Here is a 13,499-nt window from a genome sequence, read left to right on the forward strand (position 1 = left end):
ACTACTCCCATAATAACCCTCTCCTCTCATTTATATGTGTGTTTGTGTGTGTGTCTATGCGTGTACATGTGCACACCTGCATCTCCAGTCTGAGTCCAGCGGTTGGAGAGGGTTTGTACTCTGATGCGGTCAGGGAGCCACTCTTCTTCCTCTGCTCATTAGGGGTGGGACTTCCTGTCCCTGGTTCACCTGGGGCTCCACATGTCTGGTACACCTACAAACACAAAGATACACAGACACAGATCAGCGTAAAGGAGTACCAGAAGCTGTGAACTGTGAGGTTTAACACTTCAAATCAGATATTATTGGTTAGTCTGTATTGCAACAGTTGTGAGAACACAAACAATTCCACTAGATGTTGCCATCGAAGCGTTTCGAACTGTGATTGTTTTTCAATCCGTGGCCAACGTGTTCAAGAACATAGCTTTAATATTGCCTCCAATGATAAGTAGTGAAGTGACAGATACACATGGAAATATTACACTTGATTACATATACATTTATATGTCAGTGTAAACAGACATAAACAGAGCTGGACAATAAAGTGAATTTAAAGTGTTGGAATAGAACAGCTTGGCTTTAAAAGCAAGGCCAAGACTATTAAAGCTGCACTCACTGCTTTCCCACTAAGCAGACACTGATTTATACATCAGCAAAAATGTTACAGGGGCCGAGCTGCTGTAATGCCACCCAGCCTTATTTGAGGGACACATCTATTAAACCAATAAAACACAGTGGTGAGAAATGGAGGCCATTACCGCTGAAGGTGTACTCAAGGTAAGCGCTCCTTGAGAATAATAATTCTCTGTATGATTTTGCATATTTCGTAATGCTTAATGATCAAATTCAGCCAACAACCTCATGAAGAGGGTTTGACAAATAATTCTGAGGATGCACGAGCTGGATGAAACGCTCCTGGGCAAATTCAGTGAGTGATGAGACAAAGTGAGTCATCTTACTTTTGCTGTGAATGTGTCCATGTTTTCCTGCAGGAAGCGAACAGCCTCGTAGATCCGAGCAGGGATGGAGGAGAGAACCACATCGAGACTGGGCTCAGTGCTGAAGCTAGAGGCCACCTGGATCATGGTGTCTGAATGGTGGAAGAAGAACAAGAGAAGTTAACCTCGGAGCCAGTTTTTTTGATTTGATTTGTTTCCCAAGCCATGACATCACAATTTTACAGGACATAAACTGGTCACACAGCAGTCTGAATCACTAATTTGCGTTCTTTAATATTGTCTTAAGTAATACTGAAAATCAATATGAGTGGCATTTGTGATTTTAGGGCTTTGAAAAGGCCTTCTGGTGGCAAAGAAGTTACTTCAGTCCCAACAGACAAAATCATTGTTATACATTAGAAACAGACTATTTATCACTATGAGTTTGGACATTAGATTTAAATGCATGTTTGTTATTCACCCCTACACATTTTCATATTCTTATCCTAAACCTCTGTCGAGTCAGATTCACTTCACTCTATTAACTGGACAAACTTGCTCTAAATTGCTTATTTTTTAGCTCGATGAATGCTAATGTTGAATCATGAATCTGTTCATGAGAAGTCGTGCATTTGTGGGATCTGAGAGGCTTCTAACAACTACTGCAAGTTGCGGTGTTGAAATTCCCCTTATGAGAAAGGCAGTATGGGTACATGAGTCATGCAACAAGTCTGGACCACTCATAAGTTTCATAATACCTAAAACGGCAAGTACACGCCAAATTCTCTGAAATCATTCATCTGTGCCAAATAAGTAAATAAATAAATCGCTTTGACTGCTTCTTGCATGATGGCCTCTGAACATCTGGATTATCTCCAGCATTACACTGTCTTTCACTGTGGTCTGAATCTTACCTATAAGGTTCTGCCACTCGGGGTCCAGGTCAGCTTGGTTGGCCAGGCAGCCCTTCATGACGTTGGAACAGTAGTTGGAGCAGGGTTTCACGGAGGCCAGGCCGCGACAGTGGGGGCAGTAAACCAGCTTCATCAGGGCCTTCATACACTCTGTACTCAGAGACACCTGGGAAGGTTTGACAGGAGATATAGACAAATAAATAAATATATGTGTGTGTGTGTGTGTGTGTGTGTGTGTGTGTGTGTGTGTGTGTGTGTGTGTGTGTGTGTGTGTGTGTGTGTGTGTGTGTACACACGAACACACATATATATATATATATTTCTCAGGTGAAGTGAAGTAATTGTGGCATTAGCTGTAGCATTGATTTTTTTGTGCATTAGTAGATATTTGGATGGATTCCTGGCAATGTTTGTACCACTCATCTTTTATGATCCCAGGTTGTTAATGTATATATCAGCATCACAAACCTCAGAGCCACCAGCATTGAAAGATGGATGTCTATATCCAGAGTCACTTAGTGAACGATGATTATATAAATACTAGGTCCTGCCTCTTGTGGGAAATGTCTAATTTCAAAAACAAGTAGCTGTTCAGCTCTTCCCCTATCATTCTCGATAGGGACTTCACTCCATGATGACCACGCACAACAGACAGCTGAAGGAAAATTCTGAACAGTAGAGGGCAGTGTTACAACATTTTAAAGAACACAGCCTGAATGAGATGGCAATGATGGCTCGCTTTGTCTGCCTTTATGTGTTGCTGGCATCAAATTCAGAATAAGCATACGTATGAAAAAATCAATGCATTGAGGTAAAACACTAAATATATTGTCTTTGTACTGTTGTCATCTGAGTATATGGATTATAAAAAGGATGATCAAATTAACACATTCTGTTTTACATCCCTTTTACGAACACCCCAACTTTTTTAGGGTTGCATGAAAATCCGTCCACAGACTCTTGAAAGCGGCTTGTATAATCCATCACTGTCAACATCAAGTCTGCATGAATTTGTGTCAACATTACATTATCGTTGTGTGGTAATGTGGTTTAGGTGCTGACTGATTTAAAAAGTCTGCACTGATTACGATAGCGCAGCACTGACGAACATTAATGCAGACACAAGGTTCGCTGTGATTGATTAGGGAACAGTTGGTTTCAAGAATGTGCTCTGACTGGAGATGAACAGAAATGAAAGGACGCCTGGAACTGTGAGGAAAATACATTCAAACGTCTAAATCACAGCAGAATAATTGCAAAATGATTAGCAGTGATGTAAAGTGCTGAATATGTGAGTGGGGGGAAATAGCTTGAAACATGAAAAATCTGTGATGTGGTTCTTTAACTTTTGGGGTGAAGATTTGGGGTGAAGTCAGCACAGTAAATTCAGCAGACTTACTTATAGGGCACAGATGATGAAAGAAAAAGTCTCTTTATGATCATACAAGCTTGGTCAGACAAGCCTACACAATACACATAGAGGGAAACAATCGCACAGTCACATCAGACAGTGTGTTGTGATGGGAAAAACTGCATCATCACACAGTGTTGTCATCCCTCCAAATAAGAGCTTTGTTGTGATGGCAGAGTCTGACGCTTTATTTCTGACGATCTTTGTTTTTCATTTATAGGGTGGAGACATTTTCTCTGACAGTTAGGGTGTGACGACCAGGCATCCATCATATTTGCTTCTCTGGAGCTCAGCCCAGCATGCGCACACACACACGCACACATGCACAATTTGCTCTCACTAAGACACAAACACTGACTCTCAGTTTCTCTCACACCAACTCATCCTGTCTCTCTCTGTCTGCCTCCCTCACACATGTGTCTCTCTGTACGTCTCATTCACACACACACACACACACACACACACACACACACACACACACACACACACACACACACACACACACACACACACACACACTCACCTGTGAGACCCTCCTCACCACCTCTCCGCTCACAATTAGCCCCTGGACAAACGACCTGGCGGTGACAAAAGCCCGGATCACCTTTGCCTTCATGTCCCGTGGGATGTCTCCAAATGGTCGCAGCGTCTCCTGTTGCTTAGCAACGCATTCAAGGTAGTCCTCTGACAGGTTGACCTGCCAGACAGACATGATGACGGGGGGACACATAGGAGAGGTATGTTATTGTTTTTTGGCCATTTTTTCCCCCTTTATTAGATCACATGCATTATAGAGCTGGCAGTAAACGGGGGGGAGACAGATGGAGGGTGAGATGCAGCAAAGGTCCCAGTCTAGACTCTAGTCCAGGACGTTGTGATTACATGATCAGCCTCTCAGAGAGAAGTATGTCACTAGATATTTAAAAAATGCTGAACACCAATGAGCTCTAGTTATGCATTTAAGTGTAATAATAGATGAAAAAGTGTTGTAAAAGTGGTGAATCTAAAAATGGCAAACATTGTGCAAATGTGCATCACATTCTCTTTGTGATGCAGAACAGAAACACGGTCTGAAGATCATGATCAGAAATGTGAATCAACACAATCCGTCATTCAAAATGTGACAAGGCTTTTAAGTTGAACTGGTGGGTTTACTCACGTCTGTGGGAGCAAAGGTTTTAAAGGTGCGCTCCAGAAGGCGGGACCAGAACTCAGACAGGGTCTCATCCAGGTTGAGCGCGGAGCCCCGGTAGTATTGCCGCAGGTCGGTGTACAGCTCTCCATAGAAACGGGTGTTCTGCGAATACAGAGGACCGAGTGGAGACAGCGCCTCCTGGAGGGAGCGCTCAGAACGACTGTGCAGGTCAGTGAAATAAGCTGAAGGAGACAACGGACAGATGGGTTGACAGTCAGAGAAATAAGAGAAGGAGGACAGAAGAAGAAAATCAGAACAGAAGCAATATTTGAACACTAACCCATCTTTATTTTATTTTTTTGCCACTTGGAGGAAGAACTCCACAACAAGCTAAACATCCACACACTTCTGACAAATCACAGCCTCATAAAGTTAATATAGTGAAAACTCTAGCGAACATTTGCCTGTTTAGACAACTAGCTTTTTAGTTGCTAGTTGGAACTATAGACTCATAATTATGACTTCTTTCACATCACACAGTCATTTGAGCCATTGTTTATTTAGACATATTAATTAGTGCAGCTTTAAATACCAGTTCATTATAGAAAAATGTCCAATATAATGTCAAATAGTAATTGAAATACAATTAATAAAGAGGAATTAATAAAGAGGAATTAAATATCAGTGGATAATGGCTTTGGATGTACTGCCCATCATGATCCCCCAAAAACTAACCCATTGTATGTTGCATGGCATTAGAATACAGCCACATGCATCTATTTGTTATCAAGATGGGCACTGAATTACTCTCCTTTCATTATAAGTGACTAGCACATATCATTTACATACATATCATTTATTTAACATTTTTCAAGATGTCTTTGCATTTTCTTTGCAGCCAGATGGATACAATGTGACAGAGAGGTCAAACAGAAAGAATAAGGGAGTCAGCTTGCTGTCTCTGCAGCAAACTGGTCTGGGCTTTCCCCCCGTGCTTCAAAGGCTGTGTACCAGTGCCAGCCTGTTCTAACCACAACCAGATGGGCAACCACATTACTGCTACTGAGGTGGCCTGCTGCTTTGAGACTAATAATAATGTCCTCCTCCTCCTCTGACTAGTCTTCCTTCTGCTCTTGGTTTCTTTTCATTCTTTTTTGTCTTCTTTTTTTTATTTTGACTGTTTCTATTCAGCACTAATGTCACATTTCTCACTTACTATGTTTGTCTAACTCCGGATTGTTAGCAGTGGCACTTCTCAGTCTTTCTTTCTTTTCTTCCTCCCTCCATCCCTCTCTTTCTCTGATGTGCAGTGATCTGCAGACTCGGCTCCTCAGTGGGTCAACTGCTCATTAGCTGAACCAGCCGCTGCCCCAGGGGACATCCCTCTGTTTGTGTGTGTGTGTGTGTGTGTGTGTGTGTGTGTGTGTGTGTGTGTGTGTGTGTGTGCGCGTGCGTGCGCGCCCCTTTCAGATCAGGGGATCGGCTTATCACATTTCATTGTGTCTGGCTGACTCTGCTCTCATTATAACACCCAGTCAGGGGTCCCCTTGATGCACAGGACACAAACATATCCAACCTCACACACACACATGCGCGCACATACGCACATACGCACACACACACACACACACACACACACACACACACACACACACACACACACACACACACACACACACATCGTCACTACTGAAGCTGCAGGATTGAGCACTGAGCACAGTCAGAGCTTGTACCAAACACAAATTCACAAATACACAAACTACAAATGTCACACTCCTCTGGGCCCACTGCTGAAGCTTTGGTATTGAGCTCAGCCAGTAATGAGCGTCTATCCTGCAAACGCACACACGCACTACTTACTGTCAAAGCTCCTGTGGAGAGCGTTGAAGGCAGCCTGCAGCGACCTGCCGGCTTCTCTGATCAGTCCCTCTGTCTCTCGGGTGCTCAGGCCGGCCAGGTTCTCCTCCATGACGCTGGTACAACAGGTCGGACCCTGAGGACACATCCTCAGATGTTCACCTGGCAAAGTGGAGAAGACGGAGAAGTTCATTAATTTAATTATTTTATTCAATTAATTTACTAAATATGTTTCAAATATAGCAAGTGTTGGCATGCTAACACTAAGCTCAAACAGTGAACATGTTATATCTGCTTAGCCACAGCATGGTAACATTCTCAAAGCCTATAAGAGGCAATGTGTGACAACGGAAAACATCAAACGCTACCTGCACGCACAGGTAATTGTATATTCCATACAGCTTTGGTGTACTTGGTGTACTAATAAAAGCATAAAATTCCCTAAAATGGGAGTTTTGTTTTGTTTTGTTTTGTTTTGTTTTGTTTTGTTTTGTTTTGTTTTGTTTTGTTTTGTTTTGTTTTGGACAATAACAGTATGACACATCACCAGGGTTTAACACTGAAGTAATCCAGTTTTACAATGTAAATCTTATGTGTTAATCATCAATACTTTGGAGCTTTGGAAGCAGCATTCATTACGAGTACTTTAATTATGGACATAGTGTATATTGTTCTGTTCTTTGAATGCTGGACTGGAGTGTTTTTCCAATGTGGCTCTGCTACTTTTTCTTCAGCAAACGATTTGAATACCCCTCACACCACTGCATGAATCATTTATTGCACTCCTGGAATCCTTTTATATCTCATTACCAACCTGAAAAGCACTCTGTACAGTATATACACTATTCTGAATTTATACACAGCAAGCAGGTTCACTGAATTAAGAAACTTTATGTACAACAAAAGCCTGTTGGAATTTTATTAAGGATGCCACTGGTCTGAATTGGGCAGGGGACTTTTGTTGCATGTTTTGCCTCTTTTCCTATGCCCTCTCCTGTGATGGAAGAAATAGTGATAGTAGAAGTTATATTCATGTATAAGCAGCAATACTACATACTCCATTACAAGTCAAAGTTCAGAGAGCATTTAATGTTCACTGATTATTAGAATATTATTGGTGGTGCAATAACATGTAAGGAGCATTTCAATGTGAAACTGGACCTTATTTTGACATCTTTTTATATCGTTGGGCAGTTTTTCTATAACAATGCATCATATGTTATAAACTAATCTTAAAAAGTACAGTAGAAGTAGAAGTACAAGGTAGCATAAAATCAACCCAAACCTGCTTTTTTTTTTCAATTCTTTGGGGATTGTCCCATGAGGGAGAGTAAAAATAAAGATATTTTTCACACACACACACACACACACACACACACACACACACACATGCACACAAATAGACATGCACACACACTGACTCTGCCAGACAGCCTAGAAAGCAGTCTGCAGCATCAGTCTCTTGACAGTGTGTGTGTGTGTGTGTGTGTGTGTGTGTGTGGGTGGGTGGGTGGGTGGGTGTGTGTCTGTGTGTGTGTGCCAACGTCTGGGAAGGTTAAGGGTGAGTAAGTACCCCACAGCTGTGTGCATCAGTGCTCTCTTTCTTCTTAACAGGTCCTGGGTTTGAGTGTGTGTGTGTGTGTGTGTGTGTGTGTGTGTGTGTGTGTGTGTGTGTGTGTGTGTGTGTGTGTGTGTGTGTGTGTGTGTGTGTGTGTGCACGTGTGCGTGCGTGTGGGTGGGTGGGTGGATTGCGGGGTAGAATTTGTTCACAAGGGTAAGTGGAGCAGAAGAGGAGACGCCTTCATCATCACCATGAATCTTTCATCGGCACAGGCTGGTGTGTGTGTGTGTGTGTGTGTGTGTGTGTGTGTGTGTGTGTGTGTGTTTGCATCAGAGAGACAGAGAGACAGGCAGCCATAGTACAGGAAATAGCACCTTATGCACCACCTTACTTCTTTTCTCACATCCCTTTCTGGGCTGTTTTAAGATGAGACAGGAATACCAGTGCGGAGCTGGAGCTGAACCTTCACACACAAACTCATCCACAGATCAACCAGGACACTCGTTAATCTCCTCATCTCTTCAGTGGTCCTCAAATGTCAAGTGCAGGTCAGTCAGTCTGAGATGAGACGCTCCACTCCTCTGAACACCATCAATCGAAATCACTTGCTGCTAATCACACCTGCTTTTTCCACTGAGCTGTGAGTCGGAGTGCTCAAAGTTGGAAAAAGCTTTCAAAAATGTAAGTGCGTCCTCACACTTTAACTGTGAATTTTCTCACGACTCCCACAATTCTGTCAATCTCGCTTCAAGAGAGAACTCCTGCATCAGCTCTCTGCATGTATCAGGCACTGCTCAAGTCAACATGAGGGAAATGAGGGAGTCCCCAGCATTTGAAGTCAAACTGAAATTAAAAACCATTTTCAAAAGAACTACGAAATCGGTAAATATATCTTTACTATTTGTTTTGACTTATTGGTCAAAATTGTAATTATCAAAAAGACATCTATGTGTGATAGTCCCCCTGCATTAGTGTTCTGCAGGGCCGTGAAAGTCTGGTACTGACTAACACTTAAACAGGCAGATAAGAAATAAGTACTAAAAAACAAAAACACAAAATTTAATCTTTTTCCTTGCAACGGCAGCTCTTAAATGTTGAGGGAAAAAAAGGCCACCCAGAGGGTTGAGGGTTAGATTCTGTTTCCAGGAATATGCCAAAAAAATGTGTGCAATAGCACAGTATCATTATAGATCATATTTCATAGTTCAGCTTGACTTAAAATCATCCCCTCTGACACATTCTCCTCAAAAACTGACCATTAGAAGCTAAAAAATGGAGGACAGGTGTGATACACAGGTGTATCAATCAGCATCAGTGTCAACATTTTATTTAAAAATGTTCTAAAAATGTCTCGAGGGTTGAGAATAAAGACAGCTTCCTCTGCTGAGGTTTAAAACCACACCATCAGTGTCACACATGTGGTTCAGAGACAGCACACGCTATCGTTGGATGCTCATGTGCTGCAGTTAATGTTGGCATTTTGTTGTTGCTTTGCTTACCAACCTGGAGGGCGTTTACCACAGACACATATGCTTTACTGCATTCCTGGGTTGCTGGGTAATGGAAGCAGCTGGCATCCTGCTATAAAAACTTAATTTACTTGAAAAGACAGAAGTGAGCACAGCCATGACACATGAACACATGTACAAAAGGCAAGCTTGCAAACATGCTAATACATGCAGACAGATGAGTTACAGCAGGCAAGTGCCTTGCTCAAGGGATTTGTGATGGGAAATGGAAAGTCACTGTGCAATCACACGCACACAGTGAAAGAGTGAGATTATCAAAATGGTAGAAACTCCTTTAAAGCAAAGCCTTAAAAAGAAATAAAGCTTTTTAGTGCTACTTTGAAAAGGAGAGTAAAGGAGAGGTGAGGACAGGAGAGGAGAGGAGTCAAACAAAATCGGTTTCTATAGGTTATTTGGTTGCTCACGCTGTTTTTGCCCTCAAGCTTCAGCATATATTTAGATAAGTCCACATCCTGAGGGGGGCATGCACACACACATACACCCACACACTTTCAAATGAGAAAAGTAAGTGAGATGCTAGAGGGGGATAGAGGGTGAGAGACAGAGAGCCAGGAGCTGTGACCAACCACTAAAAAAAGGAAGCTGGAATATAAATTGGTTTTACAGAATTTTTTGTCCCTCAGTTTTGGTTATTTCACTTCACCTTTCTAAGTACGGCTCTCCCACCACAAGCCTACAGGAGGCCAGAAGATGCTTTAAACAAACTTGTTCGTACTCAAGTGTTGAGCAACCACATCTGAAGGCTACATGTTCATAGCTGTGGAGAATCGACACACTCGACAGCTGTGCGAAAACGTTATCATCATATGTGGATGATAACACGTTTGGGAAGTTTCCCCTGGAAGGCATTTATGAGTTGCACTTTATGGTCCACATGAAAGGCGGAAAACTCACGCAGTTTTACGAGGGACGGAAAAGACAGCTTGAGAGAGAATTTCAAATCTGCTTACTTTCTCACCTTTGTGCACCTAAACAAAAGCTGCTGAGGTGGAAGAGTTTGTTGTTTTGTTGGTTTTGGAAAGGTGCAACCCCTCCCAATAACCACGTCAGGAAGCAGTGAGGTGATGGGGGTTGGGATTAGCGTTCCTGTTGGGGTTAGCATTCCTGCTAACTCTAACCCTAAAACCTGGAGCGCTCAACCAAAGATTTGCCCTGACATCAAACCACTTGGACATCCAAAGCCCACACATCTATGTGAAGCATCTCTTGATCGACTGCCCTCATCTCACTCATCACATCCCTGACACCTCAACCCATTTTGTAGCACCTGGTTATCAGCTGCATGGATGGGAAAGTCTTGAGAGACATACGGGACAAAAACCTGAACTCTGTCTGATTCCAAACTGATAGATGATATTGGAGAAGCAGAGAGAAACTGTAACTTAACCCAGGCCTAAGTCTAATACCTTAAACCAAGATTTAAGCTTCAAAGAAGTGAGGGCCAGAGAAACAAGTGCTGTAAAATGTACACTATCCACTGGACACAAAGAATTAAACTAGAACACTAGAATTACCCACTCATGGCTGCATGCTTCTACCAACTGACTGAGATGTATGAATAATTTCCAGTGAGAAACATGCTTCACTTAGAGACTGTTATCACAGATGAGTACAGAGGACCAATAGAGAGCTTCATCACATGGTGCAACAACAATCACCTGAAGCTCAATATCAGCAGAACCAATGAGTTTGTGGTCGACTACAATACTTCAAATATGAGTGTTGCCGCAAAGAAGCTCCAAATTGTAAAATGTGGATGCTTCACACACCCGGCAGCACAGAAGATCTACACAATCAGCACAGTTTGAAGGTGTCATAATTAACATAAGAATTCTTGAGTTAAGGACAGATATGTGTTGTTTGAAGTCACAGTGACCTTTGAAATTTGACCACTTAATTCAGATCATCCCCAAGTCCAAGTGGACATTTGTGTAAAATTCCCTGAAGGCAGCGCTGAGATATCATATTCATGAGAATGGGACAGACGGACAACCCGAAAATATAATGCCTGCAGTCATGGCTGTCGCAGAGGCATGAAGAAAAAAAAATGCAAGAGCACAGTAACACACACACACACACACACACACACACACACACACACACACACACACACACACACACACACACACACGCACACACACACACACACACACACACACACACACACACACATCATAAATATGCAGAGTATTAGTTTCTGCCCAACAGTGATAAGATAAACTCCCTGTGGGCTATCAAGAGGAGGGGCGATAGTGTGGGTCTGGTTTGACTTTCATTTTATTTACACAGTTTCAAATGACCAGAAAAACGGGCCGAAGAGGAAAAAAGGCACATTGACAGCTGAATCCAACACAACCTTGGCTCTTTATGAGTGTCCCCTCACTTCCATTTGTCAGATGCTCACAGTGATGAACAGTTCAGATGAGCTCCACTTGGCTGCATGCACACATAATCCAAAGTTGTAAGCAAAAAGATCCTGGGAGCGTACAGCATATCTTTTCCTGGATATGAAGAGCTCAGTGGCTAACAAGGTGTGCTGCTTCCTAGAGGGGACCTGATCAGCAGAAAGTGATTTCATGCAGCTCTGTAAAAGAGCAGGCTGCAGTAGAAGAGGCAGTGTATCACCTGGTATGGATGTGAGACTCCTGGAGTTGTGTAGAGGATAAAACAAGAGAAGTAACCTAAAGGACAACTCTAACACAAAAACCTCTTGTATAATCATTGCCCACTCAGATTTTAAACATTTATGTATCCAGGAAGGACAAATCCTACTTCACCGTATCATAATCATCATCACAATCAAGCCTCCTCCTTCACCAGTTCAATCACTGCCTTCTATTTCAGGCCGCCGCTCACCCACTTTCTCCTCTTACACTTTACCAACAGCCCAAACTCAAACCGTCAACCTTATGGCCTCAGTCTGGTTCCTGTTAACTCTGAATCAGGGATGTAGTCAAGGCAAAATCTATTTAAACTCACACTGCCCTGCTTATTATTAGGAGGAATCATTTATTCACCACATTAGACTGGCATGAATCCCGATGAGGTAAATTCTTAAGTATTGATTATGTGGAAACGTCTGATGTAATATTTATGGGGATTCATTCATTTAATGGTGGGATTAAGCCAAGAAGACATCACAGCCCTCCTGGAGCGAAGTGCAGCATGAGAGGAACTGCAGAACCTTGGTCAGCTGCAGGGTATTTTGCCCTTAATCATTAGTGAATACATTCAATTTCAAACTTGTTTTTGGTTTTGCCTGCAGACATATAACAGCTTACACTTGTCGCCATGGAGACCACATCAAGACAACTTTGCTTAGCCATTCATTTCCTCTTCCCATCAAACGCATCTGGCTCTCACTTTCTTCTCTCTGCCACGCCCTCCCCTTTTCCCCCCGCATTCCTCGTGGCTGCCCCGACATACCTGAGCTCGTCTCAACAAGTAAGAGCCAACCTCGGCACGTGTGCCAAGCAGGTGAACAGGCATCCTGCACAACACTGTAGGCTGACAGGAAGCCACCCAGGCGGGCAGCGCAGAGCTGCATCAAAACCAGTCAGTGAGGAAGTGTGGCTTTACAAGGCTTCAGACTGGTGACGTGCTTTCTGCCTGTTGCTGCAAGGAAACATATATACTCTAAACCACAGGTCTCAAACTCATTCCACAAAGGGCCACGTGGCTGAAGCTTTTCTTTCCAACCAAGCAGCAGCACACCAGACTTGACTCATTTCATTAGCTGATCTCAGTCTTCAGACAGCTGATTGGTCAGACTGCATGCTCTTGATTGGTTGGAGGAAAAGCCTGCAGCCACACGGCCCTTTGTGGAATGAGTTTGACACGCCTGCTCTAAAACCACGCTCAGTCATGACTAAAGTGAAACTCAAATTAAACTCACATCAAGACAAACTTGCATTAATCAAGTCAAATGCTAGTTCTGGCAACACCCAGATTTAATCAAAGGCAGCATGTTGCTGATGCAGCAGTTTATTTAAATGCTTGACAGCAGCTGTCTGTTTATCTCTGTTTGACACTAAGAATTAATGACTTTCTCTCGACTGTTATGCTTTTCAATTGTTATGGTGCCATGCTGCTGGCTCGCATGTCAGACGTGGGAATAGTTATTGCTTTGGCTTATGGCTACAGACAGATAATTG

At 42.8% G+C, this 13,499-nt stretch overlaps 1 protein-coding gene across 1 annotated transcript in view; it reads right to left on the minus strand.

The window, feature by feature from the left end:
• Positions 1-13,499, minus strand: part of gpc1a (glypican 1a) — a 44,692-nt gene that overhangs the window by 6,475 nt on the left and 24,718 nt on the right. Inside the window, exons 2-7 of the mRNA XM_070961404.1 lie at positions 6,259-6,417; positions 4,423-4,640; positions 3,787-3,960; positions 1,853-2,018; positions 960-1,090; positions 77-214 (exon numbers count right to left, since the gene is read on the minus strand). Coding sequence (XP_070817505.1) covers positions 77-214; positions 960-1,090; positions 1,853-2,018; positions 3,787-3,960; positions 4,423-4,640; positions 6,259-6,417 — 986 coding nt within the window. The remainder of the gene's footprint in view (positions 1-76; positions 215-959; positions 1,091-1,852; positions 2,019-3,786; positions 3,961-4,422; positions 4,641-6,258; positions 6,418-13,499) is intronic.

This window comes from Chaetodon trifascialis, chromosome 4, assembly GCF_039877785.1.
Source record: "Chaetodon trifascialis isolate fChaTrf1 chromosome 4, fChaTrf1.hap1, whole genome shotgun sequence".
Classification (NCBI taxonomy): Eukaryota; Metazoa; Chordata; class Actinopteri; order Chaetodontiformes; family Chaetodontidae; genus Chaetodon; species Chaetodon trifascialis.